Below are 14,888 nucleotides of genomic sequence, written 5' to 3'. Positions count from 1 at the left end.
GTAGTAACAGTAGTAGTAGTACTGCAGTAGTAACTGTAGTAGTAGTAGTACTGCAGTAGTAACAGTAGTAGTAGTACTGCAGTAGTAACAGTAGTAGTAGTAGTACTGCAGTAGTAACTGTAGTACTAGTACTGCAGAAGTAACAGTAGTAGTAGTACTGCAGTAGTAACAGTAGTAGTAGTACTGCAGTAGTAACAGTAGTAGTAGTAGTAGTAACAGTAGTAGTAGTAGTACTGCAGTAGTAACAGTAGTAGTAGTAGTACTGCAGTAGTAACTGTAGTAGTAGTACTGCAGAAGTAACAGTAGTAGTAGTACTGCAGTAGTAACAGTAGTAGTAGTAGTACTGCAGTAGTAACAGTAGTAGTAGTACTGCAGTAGTAACAGTAGTAGTAGTAGTAGTACTGCAGTAGTAACAGTAGTAGTAGTAGTAGTACTGCAGTAGTAACAGTAGTAGTAGTACTGCAGTAGTAACTGTAGTAGTAGTAATACTGCAGTAGTAACAGTAGTAGTAGTAATACTGCAGTAGTAACAGTAGTAGTAGTACTGCAGTAGTAACTGTAGTAGTAGTAGTAGTACTGCAGTAGTAACAGTAGTAGTAGTAGTACTGCAGTAGTAACAGTAGTAGTAGTAGTAGTACTGCAGTAGTAACAGTAGTAGTAGTAGTAGTACTGCAGTAGTAACAGTAGTAGTAGTAGTACTGCAGTAGTAACAGTAGTAGTAGTACTGCAGTAGTAACTGTAGTAGTAGTAGTACTGCAGTAGTAACAGTAGTAGTAGTAGTAGTACTGCAGTAGTAACAGTAGTAGTAGTAGTACTGCAGTAGTAACAGTAGTAGTAGTACTGCAGTAGTAACTGTAGTAGTAGTAGTACTGCAGTAGTAACAGTAGTAGTAGTACTGCAGTAGTAACTGTAGTAGTAGTGACAAACAGTATCTGATCCGTCCCATTTTGAGGCGTCTGAATACTTGAGGTTCTCGTCTCTTGAGCAGGAGCTGGACAAGGTGTGACCACTTCTGGAAAACAAAACAAAACCACAGACTGGAACTGTGCAACGTTAGATTTATGTGACGGCTTTTACTCGTTTACTCATTTATGAATTAGCCAATGGCGTCTTAATTGATCTAAAATAAAGGATTAGTCTACTTGTATTGGACATAAAAATATTATCTGGGGAATTGTGAGTGAAATGTGTGTTTTGTCTGACTTTGTTAGTGTTAATACTCAGTTTACACAGTTGTTTTGTGTGTGGACTCCAGCATAAGCTTGTGTTTGCAGTTTAGTTTAGAGTTCTGAGCAGACAAACTGATGCTGAGGGATCCAGATGCTCCTCGTCACTGGAGAAACGGTCTCTACTCCATATGAACAGTTCTTCATCTGCCTGGAAGAACTGGATCTCCTCCTGAGTCTCCATCCACCTGTCCGTCTGAGGGAGTCAGATCTCTCCTTCACTGAGGAACTCCTTAAGGTTTCTACTTTTACCCAAAGATGTTTGGTAGTTTTTCCTGGCCTAGAAGGAGGGTCTAAGGACAGGAGATGCTGAGACATTTGTCTAAAGTTATTTGAACTAAAATGTTTAGAGGTGGAAATGGTACCGGTATTTCATTGTTTGGAATCTACAACTCCACAGTGTAGTATTATACTTAAATATCTTGCAGGTGTTGTTATTGCCAAAATAGCTTGATAAACATGCTTTGATTAAGCTCACCTCTTCACAGATCTGACCTGTCACTTGGAGACTGTGGACCTTCACTCCAGTGAAGGTCGCTCTGACCAAGATGAGCACAAAATATCTGCTCCTGAGGAGGCGCTCCAGGGGCACTGAAGGGTGGGTCAAATGCAGAGGACAAATCTATCTAAATCTAAATGATGTGTTTTATTGTATCTATTTATACCTATTATAATATTTTTTTGTTTTTACTCTTTACTTTTCAGTCAGTTTATTGTTATTTACCGTGGTGATTCTACTTCACTAGTGCAGCACTTTGGAAACGGCCTTTGTTTGTAAAATGCGACATTGTTTGGAGTTCCAGGCAAAGCAATACCATCTCCATGGAGACAAGCAGAAACGCAACACAATGCATCTTTAACTAACATGTGCAAAGTGTTCAAACAAGAATTATCTTAGTTTCAAGTTAAAAATCAGCCCAATTGCCAATTAAATTAAATTTAAAAAAGGATCGCTCATGCCGACTTACTCTCGACAGATTTGTGATGAACTTGGCCTCGAAATGCGACCAAATCAACCAAAAAACACGATTTACCGATAAGCACTTGAGTGAACAATGCCGTGTCGAGTCTGTCATTTGACCTCATGTTTGCACTTAAACCATTAACACATCTTTAGCCCCTTCACTCACTCTGTATCAATCCTGTCAACACTTAAGTTAAACCCAATCGACCAGATCCACCGAGGCACGTGCGCTTCCTCTGATTGGTCCGACGTGTAACATGCACCGCCCTCCTGCCTCCTCCCGCCTCCTCCTGCAGAAGATCCCGTTTCCTTTTGCCTTTTGTGGCGCGGATGCTAAACGACACAAGCTAATCGTCTGTGTGGGAACTGAAGAAAGAGCGAGAAAACCTTCAGAGAAACGACGCAGAGGCCACGGGGTCCGGCCAATCAGACGTCGGAACGGAAAAGCACCTGCTCTTTGGTCCAGGGCGTGGCACGTGCTCTGAGGGTGATTCCCGACAACAACCATTTGATGAATGTCTACGCCTTCTCTCGCGCGTATTTCACTCTTCAACCTCTGAAATAAAGCCATCGAGGGCCAGAAACATCGCGAATACAAGGAAATGAACGTCTGGGTTTAATTCCGGTTTAAGGAGACGACAGAGCTCAGTAATCAGAGCTGAGGTCGTCGGACAAATGGCTGTTGTGTCTTTAGGCAACACTTTGACCACGGTCGTACACCACATCGTACAGAGACGGGTGTAGATGATGTGAGTCCGCTTTTACACGGCCTTCACATATTTCCACTCAAGGCAGCAGGACCTTCTGTGATTGGCATAAAAACACGAATCTAGTGATCATTGAGTCATCAGTGAGTCATAAACAACTGATCGACTTTAGGGCCAGTCCAGAACTAAACCTCTCCATTTCGACACTCTTGTCTATGAATACACACATTCACAATCATTTGATGAACTGTGCCCTTGTCTTTGCTTTGCCCGATCTGAGTCGGAGGCCGTTCGTTTCATCCACGGCTCTGGAGGTCTGAAGCTGCAGCGGAGGAGGCCTCAGCAACATGAAAGATTAGCAAAAAACACAGCTTATCAGTGTATTCTGTGTCCGCGTTTGGTTTCATGTCTGTACAGTCGGACTTTGTTTCCATTACCCAACAATAAAAAGCAGACAAAGGGCGTCAGAATATGAGGCGTAAGCAGGAGAAGACAGTAGCTGGGCTCATTGTCACGTCCTTTTGCCTGTACTAGGTCATCTCCTCCGCTTTCACTTTAAATATGGACAGCACAAAGGCTGCGGGACAAAAGCCGAGCCGAACCCGGTTTATGTATAAAAAAGTTGGTTGAGAGTCTTTCCCAAATATCGATGTCCCTGGAATGAGAGGAGTACGTGAGAGTGAGCGTGTGTCAGTGTCAGTGCGGGGCCCGACGGAGCGACCAGAGCAAAGTAAGAGCGCGCGGAACGTTAACGACACGACATACACTTTGGTATGTTTCTGGGTTTTTTACTGTGTGATTGATTTAAAGTGATGATTTGTCCAGGGAATTGATAATGTGGAAGTTAAAGTTGTCTAAAAACCGAAAAAGACAAAGTTTAATGGTTGGATTACATTTTTACTGGGTCAGCAACAACCGACATCCAAAAGACAGGGACATCGTTCCTTCAAATATGTTTTATGTGCTTATCTTTAAGGACTCTTTAAGTTTTTACTTCCTTTTGGTCCTCTTATCCTGTTTGTGGTTCTTTTTAAATTTTTTGAGAGTTCAGAAAGAGGTATTGAACCTCTAACTCTTCTGTTTGTGGGTGTTTACCACTGAAGGAGTGGTGGACGCTCCGCTCCGCTCCTGTGGAATAACAAGAGAAATGCCCGTGAAACAGTTACACAACAATTTGGAATGTTTTTTGCTTTATTTTTGCTTTTTTTTATGTCGGATGCCCTTCCTAATCCTGTGAGTACAGTGTCTTGCTGAAGAACACAACAACTTTATCTTCTCTTCTGAGGGAGCTTGAACAAACAGGCTTTAAAGTGTGATGCATTTTGGTGGCATTTATTTATCGTTTTATTGTTGAAAACGTGACATGTTTTTCAACCTTACATGTTTGAGCCTTAGTCTGAATATTTTGAGTCAGTGGGGGGAGATAGGGGGTAGGTGATAACAGGAATTTCCACTCAGGCGTGAAATGCAGAACAAACTTAAAAAACAAGCACCAAATGTAAAAAAATTAAATCAAACCTTCCAGTGAAATCCTGGCCGAGATCTGGACGTATGAATCCATTCAAATAAAACTCTAACGCTGTTTTAACAAGTAAAGCTCATAAAAGTCTATTGGACATATAATACAAAACAGGTAGGCCAGAAACAACAATAACAACAACAACAACAACAACAACAACAGTTATGCCTTAATTTTTACTATTTGATTTTTAACATTGAAGGCTTGCAGAGGGGAAAGTAGAGTCTACATTTGTGTAGTGAAAATAATCGTTTATTGAACACTTTTTTCTGTAATGGAGAGTGGAAAAGTTGTTGGAAATCACGAGGAAGCGAGCAAAAGACATACATCGAAATTCTACCATTTCTGCTGCTGTGTTGTGATTTTTTGGTAATTTGTTTTGTGATTTTTTGGCGATTTTTTGTGTGATTTTTTATGCAGAACAGAATTCCTTTTTATTTTGGGGAGCAACAAGAAGAACCTGTATTTGTCTCGCAGCAATATTTCCTGCAAAGCCAAAGTACAACAACGGGGAAAAAAACACATAAAAACGATGCCGTTTTAGTGAAACAGAGGCCGATTGTGCAACAGACAATTCAAATGGCTGTGTTTTCTGAATCTAATATTTTACATCGTCAGTGCTGCTGCATTATGCTTTCTGGATTACTTTAGCTACAAATTTATTGACCTAAACTACTTCTGCATAGATTTTTTGGCCCGTTTGGTTTTTAACAGTGAAAAGGTGAGAGAAGGAGGATTACGGGAAATAGTCCGATCCGGGAATCGAGGCAGCAAGTCCTTTTTTATTTTAATTTTTTGTATAAAACACAGCAGCAGTGGGCACGAGGACGCCACCTGCTGGCACTGAGGAGAGGGGCGGTTTAATTAGAGAGCGTTTGCAGAACTAATGAAGGGAATTTGAATCTTTTGAATTGACTTGAATTGAAGGAATTGAAATAAGGGATGTACATTTTCTGTATCAACTCAAAGTATTTAGTCTATTTTTATCATTTTTTTATGCAGGCCTTAATATATCAGAGTCAGTATTTTACCATTTGTGGTGTGAAGCAAGTTCTAGTTTGTGAAATGTGTTCTGATGAAAGTCTGAAGCTTTGGAGACACGACTTCTCAAACACGAATGAAACACAACTCCACGTTTAGATGAGAAAACATTACAACATTAAAGCATCCGTTTGGTGCAGAGAAGCCACGTTACAGGTCGGGTCTTTGGAGAGGCGAACCTGGTCATGGCAAAAAGGCACGCTTCTTATGTTTTTGTCGTTTTTGCATTGAAAACACCAGGGATTGATCATTTAATGCCATCTTTGAAATGACATCTCCAAGAAACACTTTGAAAACAGGTCTCTTTTTCCTCGATTGTTGTTTTACTTGTGTAATATTTCAAACTATTATCATTTTGGACCCAAACTTTCACCTTTTTTCACAATCTTTCAATACTTCAGAACAGTCACGCCCACACAATAGTTTATTTAACTCCACGAGTTTTAAAGACATTCAAACATAAGACACTTTTTGTCTTTAGATAAACTACTATTTAAGCACTGTATTTAAACCTCACCACTCTGTTTATTGCACTGTATCTCCACAAACCTGGCTCGTACTTAGCCCTGAGGAGCCTCCACCTGCGCGTCTCCATGGAAATGTTGTTCTTTTGGCTATAATATTAATGTCATTCTTCTGGTCCTCACCTGCTTGTCTTTTTGCCCTGCCTTGAATATATGGTATCTTGTATCTTGCATTAACTCAATTACAGTTGTTTGTATTGCTCAAAAAACACCTTGAAAAAGTTGCATTCTTACAGTGGATGGGGTCGCCCCTCCACAGATCTCTCTTGGCTTGGCTCCATGAAGCTAGATACATTAATGTTATACTGTGATGAGCAAAGCAGCAACATCTCTGCAAACAAGCAGGTGTCAGATCCGCTCTTCAATTTAATTTACTGCACAAAATGGATAGTTGATGGAAAGTACGTCAGAAGCAGAGGATAGTGCTCAAGCTTCCATACATAGTGCAATGAAGCTAAAACTGTGGGTTTTATATTTCTGTTCCTGCCTGACCATAAGCCGTTTCAAAGAGGAACACTTTAAGCCTGGTCCTAGATGAAGAGACTGTGTCGGCATCTTTAACATGGACATGAGCTGATTCTAGAACTTCTTGGTAATGAAATGCTCCCTTACTTTGCTTTTAGAGACTTTAGGGAGGTGAACAACAGTCCAGCATTTTGAGAGCAGTGTGCTCTGTTTGGACATGACTCCAGCACCGATGTAATGTGCTCTCTTCTTTTAGTTCCCCTTAGTAATCTTGCTGCTGCATTTTGAACCAGTTGAAGGCTTTTGATAGAGCTTTTAGGACACGCTTATGAGCAGGAGTTACAGTTGTCAATCTAGATGTTACAAATGCATGGGTACATTTTTCAACAACATTTTTAATATTTTTCAAACTTTAGTTTTTTTGTGAGGAATAAAATAGGCTGTTTTACAAGCCTGATTTATATGTGCTGTGAATGAGTTCTCTTGGTCAAGATGAACTGCTCAGTACAATGACCTCTGTTTTCAGGGTTAAGAAGCAGATAATTGAGTGTCATCCAGGTTTTATATTCTTCACACAAGCACTAAGTCTACTTGATCGCTCTTATCGGGTTTCATTGATAAATACAGCTGAGTGTGATAGTGTATAGAAGTGGAAGTTAATGCCATGCTTTCTGATAATGTGACCTAACGGCAGCAAATTAAGAGGAAACAGAATTGGACCGAGTACTGACCCCTGTGGCACACCGTAGGTTACTTTAGAACAAGGTGAATAGTTCTGGTTTACATTATCACACTGAAGCCTATCGGACTGAAAGCAGCTGAGGGCGGGGCCTCTGACATCTGCATCACATTCTAATCTCTGCAGTAGAATGTTGTGGTCGATGGTGTCAAACGCTCAGGTCCAACAGAACCAGGATTGAGACCAGTCCATCGTCTGCAGCTAATAACAAATCATTTGTGACTTTAACTAGTGCAGTTTTAGCGCTGTGGTGGGCTCTGAACCCTGCTGTGGGGGGCTCTGAACCCTGCTGTGGGGGGCTCTGAACCCTGCTGTGGTGGGCTCTGAACCCTATTGTGGTGGGCTCTGAACCCACACAGTCCTCCTGCGGCAGTTTGCATACCGGCCTGGCATCGGAGTGGAGGGCACCGCTCTCTCTCTCACCTGGAGAAACCTGACAGCTCTGTGAGGATCCTGTTGTTTGATCTCTCCAGCGCCTTCAACACCATCCAGCCGCTGCTCCTGAGGGACAAGCTGGAGACGGCTGGTGTGGAGTACGACCTGCAGAGTGGATCCTGGATGACCCCAGTTTGTGAGAGCCCGGGACTGTGTGTCTGACACTCGGACCTGCAGTGTGGGGGGACCTGCAGTGTTGGGACCTGAAGTGCGGGGGACCTGCAGTGTGGGGACCTGCAGTGTGGGGGACCTGCAGTGTGGGACCTGCAGTGTGGGGGACCTGCAGTGTGGGGACCTGCAGTGTGGGGGACCTGCAGTGTGGGGGACCTGCAGTGTGGGGGACCTGCAGCGTGAGGGACCTGCAGTGTGGGGACCTGCAGTGTGGGGACCTGCAGTGTGAGGGACCTGCAGTGCGGGGACCCACAGTGAGGGGAACCTGCAGTGTGGGGACCCGCAGTGTGAGGGACCTGCATTGTGGGGGCCTGCAGTGTGGGGGCCTGCAGTGTGGGGGACCCGCAGTGTGAGGGACCTGCAGTGTGGGGGACCTGCAGTGTGGGGGCGCCCCAGGGCCCTGTCCTCGCGCCCTTTCTCTTCACCCGTTACACTGCAGACTTCAGACACGAGACGGACAGCTGTGTCCTGCAGAAGTTCTCTGATGACTCTGCCATCATTGGACTCATCACGGACGACGATGATGCGGAGTAAAGAGGACTGAAGCAGGACTTTGTGGACTGGTGTCAGCTCATGTGACTCCACAGACGCACTGTGCAGGAACTGAAGACCAGGAACCATCTACGACTCTATGGTGGCATTAGCTCCTGTACGGTGTGGCGTGCTGGAGCAGCAGCATCACACAGAGGGAGAGGAAGAAGCTGGACAAAGCTCCATCCTGGGCTGTGCTCTGGACTCGGTGCAGGAGGTGGGGGACAGGAGGGTCCTGGCTAAACTCACATCTATGCTGGACCATGAGTGTCGCCCCCTGCAGGACACTCTGTCCGCTCTGGAGAGCAGCTTCAGTGACTGATCCACCCTCGCTGTGTGAAGGGGACGTTTCTCAGGTCTTTCCTTCTGCTGCTGTCAGACTCTACAACAAACACTGTTAGTCCTGAACATGTGTCATTCAACTTCATACTCATCTGCAATACTGTGACATAATGTCAATCATCCTGGTGCAACATTTTCTGTCCATATAACAGCTGTAAATAAGAGTGTTCTTTTTATTAAGATTTGTTTTTTTTTCTAAATGTTCAGTTTTTATTATTATATTTCTAATCTGTGTTGAACACTGGAATTTCCCCATTGTGGGACAAATAAAGGTTATCTTCTCTTGACTGCTGTCCAAAGAAAAATCTTAAATTAAGAACAGAATGTGTGACGTTTTAGAGGACATAAATCTGAAACAGAATTGTCTTTCTGTTTCCTAAATGTATTTTGTTGTGAATATGAACAAAGTGTAAAGTTTGTTTTGTGTTTCTTGTTGTTTTTAGAAACAAATACGATGAAGCCCCCGAATGTCTGTCTTCTCTCGCTGCTCCTTGTCTTCATTGTAAATAATAATGGTAAGTACTTTTTTCCACCCACTTTGACTAAATGTTTGTCTGAAATACATCTTGAATAAGTTATATTTTTCCTCTCCTGCACCTCCTCTTCTCTCCTGCACCTCCTCCTCTTCCTGCACCTCCTCCTCTCTCCTCCCTCCTACACCTCCTCCTCTCTCCTCTCTCCTGCACCTCCTCCTCTCTCCTGCGCCTCCTTCTCTCTCCTGCACCTTCTCCTCTCTGCTCTCTCCTGCACCTCCTCCTCTCTCCTGCCCCTCCTCCTCCCTCCTGAACCTCCTCTCTCCTCTCTCCTGCACCTCCTCCTCTCTCCTCCCTCCTACACCTCCTCCTCTCTCCTCTCTCCTGCACCTCCTCCTCTCTCCTGCGCCTCCTTCTCTCTCCTGCACCTTCTCCTCTCTGCTCTCTCCTGCACCTCCTCCTCTCTCCTGCCCCTCCTCCTCCCTCTTGAACCTCCTCTCTCCTCTCTCCTGCACCTCCTCCTCTCTCCTGCCCTGTGGTTGACTCCCGTCGTGTCTTGCTCAGTGGCGTTGGCGGACAGGATCGTGGGTGGTGAGGAGGTGGTACCCTTCAGCATCATTTACCAGGCGTCGCTGCGCCTCTTCAATCAGCACTTTTGTGGAGGAACTCTCATCCATGAGCAGTGGGTGATCTCTGCTGCCCACTGCTGGAGACCGTGAGCAACACACGCCTCAATAACACTCAATCAGATGCTTCATTACTGTGACTTAGAACAACTATGCTGCTGTTAATAAATAATTCAGTAACACATAAAAATAAGTAATTACAAGTAATAACTCAATTATATTCTGGAGGGTCAGGAGGGTCTGGAGCAGGGGTGGGCAAACTACGGCCCGCGGGCCACATCCGGCCCGCAGGGCCTTTCAATCCGGCCAGCCAAGCTTGTCCAAGTAATATTAAAAAAAAAAAAAAAAAATGTTCTTTTCTTTTTTGCCCTCAGGAATCTGTCTGCACTTGTATCCTTAATAAATATGACGTGAAATGAATCAAATAATAGATTCAATAGCCTATATTTAACAGAAAAGTGATATTTTATTTGATATTTAATTTAAAAAAAAAAAAAATTCACACCAATGATTGCGGGCCGGCCCTCCGCTACTTGCCTGGATTCGAATATGGCCCGCGGAGGAAAATAATTGCCCACCCCTGGTCTGGAGGGTCAGAAAGGTCAGGAGGGTCGGGAGGGTCAGGAAGGTCGGGAGGGTCAGGAGAGTTAGGAGATTTTGAAGGGTCAGGAGGTTTTGGAGGGTCAGGAGATTTTGGAGGGTCAGGAGAGTCAGTAGCGTCAGGAGCGTCAGGAGAGTCAGGAGGGTCAGGAGGTTTTGGAGGGTCAGGAGCGTCAGGAGGTTTTGGAGGGTCAGGAGGGTCTGGAGGGTCAGGAGAGTCAGGAGGTTTTGGAGGGTCAGGAGGGTCAGGAGGATCAGGAGGGTCAGGAGGATCAGGAGAGTTTTGCAAGAGGTCCCCAGATTATGTTCCTGTTAGGAATTAGCATTTAGCATTGTTATAAGTTGAATTTTCTACATTTCTGCAAAATCTGCCTCAAGATGAATTCAAAAGTCTGAGTACGGCGAATTCACTACAACTGCAGCAAATGGATTGAAACACTGTGGTAAAGTACTGTGGTATTTGTGTATTTGTGTACTGCAGAGCTCAGCTGATCAGGGTGGCCCTTGGCAAACACAAACTCTTCGAGCAGGAGGAGTCAGAGCAGATCTTCGGAGTGCTCACCCTCATAAGACACTTCAACTACATCGCCACAACCTTCGACAATGACATCATGATGATCAAAGTAAGTTTAGTTATTCCACGCCTACTTTTCTCTAGCCATGACAGTGACTTTCCATCTCATGTAGCGACAGAATGCTTTGTAAAGTCCCGGTTTAGAAGTGTCCAGTTTAGTTGACCCTACCCTGGATAAGACAATGTGCCAAAGGTTAAAACTTTTCCATCGTTTGGGTCATTTTGAGTAATTTAAAGATGTTAGTTGGGAAAAGCCCTTCTGGTCTCTTTGGGGGAGCCACATGATGTCACACAGCAATGATCTCCTCACAAATGTCACGATGTTCTTTGAAGATAGGGACCGTTCACCCTCTCCCTCTGTGCTCGCAGTTGGACCGGCCGGCCACATTGACCCAGCAGGTGGGTTTGGCCCCTCTCCCGGAAGTGAACCAGCCCGCTCTCTCCTGGCACACCCAGTGCACAGTGTCTGGGTGGGGCGTGACGACGCTCTGGTCCTACAGCCTGTCTCCGGTGCTGCGCTCGGTGCAGGTGGACTTCTTCCCAAACTGCTGGTACTTCTACTACTTCAGAGTGACCAAAAACATGATCTGCGCCGGGTCGTGGTACGGCGGAAAGGACTCCTGCCAGGTGAGGGCCGCACTTATATTACTTTTATCATATTCTTGTGTTACGCACCACCCAATCAGCTGCGGGTGGTCTGTGAATGTCACCTTTAGTCCCTGCTTGGCTCGCTTTGGCCTAAGGGGAAGAGGGCAGGTCTGAGAAGGGAGCACCGTGGGGACATGTGCGACTGCAGGGCTGAACGGGGTAAAGGGAGGCGCCGCTGGGATGAACAGACACGGCAAAAGTCAGAGCTTGACAAGTGTATGCATACTATCCAGTTTTATCTTTCTGGAATAATTGGATAATTGCAACTTGCGTGTCCTGTTTGCAACTGTGGCATGTCAGGGTGTGTTAACTTTAGCTGTAGCTGTTAAAACCAAATCAGACCAACAACGCCACCTGGGCATCAATGGGCCCAGGACCATGTAGAAAACATTAAAAAGAAAGGTGCACAGATTTGTTGTTAAGAGGCACAAAGACATTTTTTTTAATACAGAAGGATTTATTTATAAATTAGTTATACAAATACATTTATGTTAAGTATCTTCCATCGGTCCATCCTTAAAATAGTCACAAGAGTCAAGACGGGTGGAGAAACAGGCAAAGTGGCAGAGCACTCTCGTCCCTTTCCCCATGACCGGTGAAAAGTTAGATTTTTAGTTATAAAAGGCGGAGCAGATAAAATGGGCCTAAAATGCAGCTTTCCTTTCACCAACCGCCAAGAAACGTATGCTGCGCACCCTTGACGGGCAGCGGGCGTGGCTAGTTCAGCCAGCTACACACACATTGGGATCCCAGCTTCCAGAACTACCAGCACCAAAGCACAATCCAGGAGTAACCAACAGTGTGTCGAGCCTCGCCACTGCGCAGAGTAAAACATGCATCAGTTGCTGTAGAAATAAATGATTGATGCGGAAAATGCAGAAACTACCTGAGGATAGGGCGTCGACAACAGCCCAATCTGAGGGCAGAAGTGGGAGGAGCAGAGAAAGAGGAAGTGGTAGAGGGAGTGACACCTGCCGGTCACTTTGATTAAAAACCATCCACGCCATCACACGACCATCGACAGATCAACAAACCCTCCAGTTCAGCTGCCGTTTGAACGAACTTCAAAATCTGAGTGTAATGGGTTTGCAGTCTTCAGGACACTAAAGTAACATCAATTTCACCAAGCACATAACAAAGCCACCGACACTTAGAACTGAGACCATCACCAGTCTGAGACCATCTGCTTCCATGTGCTCCACCAGATTTTTAAAGTCTATGCTGAGTAGTTTGTTAGCACCACTGGCTAAAATGTGTGGAGTCTAGAGACAGGTTTCTTATGGAAAGTGCTTAGATTAGATGAGTGGTGGGATTTATTCACTCTAGTTTAGTCAAGAGGGATTAAACACACAATTTGCATGTTTTTTATTTGTTTTTGTTTTTACAATAAATGATTAAATATCAGACGAGGAAAGTGAGAAATGATTTGATCTTTTAAATAAACTGGACCTGCATCAAACCTCTTCTCTCAACACGCGTTTTAGATCCTGTGTGATGTCAATTGTCCAGATAACGGTCGGCACTTTAGAACGTGTTTCGCCATTCAATATACCGTATTTTTCGGACTATAAGTCACACTGGAGTATAAGTGGCATTTTTTAGGGAAATGTATTTGATAAAATCCAAGACCGACAACAGACATTTCAACACCTTCAGCTGCATGACGCACAGACAGAACTGTGGTAAGTGTCTGGTATGTTAATGTAACATATTAACAGTTATTCAGATAACTATAGCATAAAGAACATGCTAACAAGTTTACCAAAGCGTCAGTATTGCCCCAAATCATTCTTCTTCCTCTGTGTCACTTCTAAACAACTCCACAAACTCCGGAGGTAGAGGAAGGAAAACTATGAAAAAAACGTGCCACATATAGTTAGGAAAATACGGTACTTTTTGTTTTAAATTGCTGATTTCTTTGTCAGCTCTGCTCATTTTTCATCACGTGTATGTGTATGGTTTAGTGACAGCATGAACCTAATCAATGATGACTTGTCCTTCGTTTTGCTCTTGTCATATCTACATTACCACATAAATGATGACACAAATGGATTACGTCGTCCTTCATTGGCGTGTTTGAGGATGTTGTTGTTTTGCGTTGCCAGGGAGACTCGGGCGGCCCTCTCTTCTGCAACGGGAAACTCCAGGGCATCGTTTCGTGGGGGATCGGCTGCGCGTACTCCTACTACCCTGGGGTCTACACCCGCGTCGAGAACTTTGCGGACTGGATCCGGTGGACGATCCAGAACCACGAGCGGGCCTGAACCGGGTCTGAACCGGGTCTGAACTGGGTCTGAACCGGGTCTGAACCGGGTCTGAACCAGGTCTGAAGCCGGACTGAACCAGACCTCCACCAAACGAGACTGCACGCGGAGAACCTTCCACTTTATTATATTTTTTATTCGCAAATTGTCTCAGTGAGACCTTTGCTAATGTTTCTTGATGTACAAAAAAATTAATAAAAATAAAAATGAAATAAAAAAACACATATATCCACAATTAATTTGACATTTTTAAATTTGCTAATCTCCCCCCCGCCAAAGTTGTATATCAAAATAAAGAGCAATATTTATCCAAATATCCGCTGTAATCTTTTTGGTGCAATTAATCTGTTGTCATGTGAGAAAGTGAAAATTTGATTTGTTTGGTGGAATATCATCCACGGAGAAGAGGAGGAGGCTGAGAGGCTGAGGAGGCTGATGGTTCTGCTGCTGTGGTGGGGGAGGGGAGAGAGAGTGTGTTTGTATGGATGGTGTAAAAGAGGATTGGTTGAAAGACAAAAGCAAGCTGTGATTGGCTGACAGCGGGAGGAAGTAGGACTGAGGAATGTATGAGTGAAAATGACTTAAATCTCCTTCTCCTGAAGCACTTTATGATAATTACACCTATATTAGCCTTGATAAAGCATGAATAAAGACTTACTTCATACACAACAAAATGAAGAAGGATTTAGACTTCGTAATGAAGAGTTAGCTAACTTAAAGGTTGAATGGACAATTTTTTGGCCCAAATCTGAGTCTCATTTCCTCGTGGCGTGGACTGCCGATTAGTCCTGCCACATATCAATCATAGAACACACCTACCGCTCACCTGCAGCCTCGTTCTGGCTCGTCCCCATGAGCAGCACGTTTCCGCGTGTCTAAGCGCATTGATCTATCATAATTCATAATATAGTTCCCTCAGTGTACGGGACAAAATTAAGACAGAGAAAGACAGTTCGAGCTGACTCAGAAGAGACGGAAATCTACGGGAGATGCGATGGATCCGTCGGGCTAATAAACAAACGCACGTCTAACCGCAAGGC

At 44.3% G+C, this 14,888-nt stretch overlaps 2 protein-coding genes across 2 annotated transcripts in view; both read left to right on the top strand.

Moving 5' to 3' along the window:
• Nucleotides 1–3,193, top strand: part of znf740a (zinc finger protein 740a) — a 141,628-nt gene extending 138,435 nt beyond the window's left edge. The window contains exon 21 of the transcript XR_011927820.1: nt 3,183–3,193. The gene's annotated coding sequence lies outside the window, so the exon portion shown is untranslated. The remainder of the gene's footprint in view (nt 1–3,182) is intronic.
• A 366-nt stretch (nt 3,194–3,559) lies between these two features.
• Nucleotides 3,560–14,019, top strand: LOC140366125 (trypsin). The gene is made up of 6 exons (XM_072452797.1): nt 3,560–3,626; nt 9,107–9,178; nt 9,701–9,851; nt 10,844–10,985; nt 11,306–11,563; nt 13,690–14,019. The coding sequence occupies exons 2-6, from the start codon at nt 9,118–9,120 to the stop codon at nt 13,846–13,848; spliced, it is 771 nt and encodes a 256-aa protein (XP_072308898.1). The 5' UTR covers nt 3,560–3,626; nt 9,107–9,117; the 3' UTR covers nt 13,849–14,019.
• Nucleotides 14,020–14,888: the final 869 nt, after the last annotated feature.

This window comes from Eucyclogobius newberryi, unplaced genomic scaffold, assembly GCF_026437365.1.
Source record: "Eucyclogobius newberryi isolate DKJ021-1_F unplaced genomic scaffold, fEucNew1.0.hap1 SCAF_19, whole genome shotgun sequence".
Lineage (NCBI taxonomy): Eukaryota > Metazoa > Chordata > Actinopteri > Gobiiformes > Gobiidae > Eucyclogobius > Eucyclogobius newberryi.
Note: the sequence above shows the minus strand (reverse complement) of the source record. Positions and strands in the feature narration are given on the sequence as shown.

Bases quoted from the DNA above. Each gene is read 5' to 3' on its own strand.
- LOC140366125 (XM_072452797.1), top strand. From the start codon at position 9,118: ATGAAGCCCCCGAATGTCTGTCTTCTCTCGCTGCTCCTTGTCTTCATT. The intron at 10,986-11,305 runs GTAAGTTTAGTT...CTGTGCTCGCAG, and splicing joins ATGACATCATGATGATCAAA to TTGGACCGGCCGGCCACATT. The intron at 11,564-13,689 runs GTGAGGGCCGCA...TTGCGTTGCCAG, and splicing joins GCGGAAAGGACTCCTGCCAG to GGAGACTCGGGCGGCCCTCT.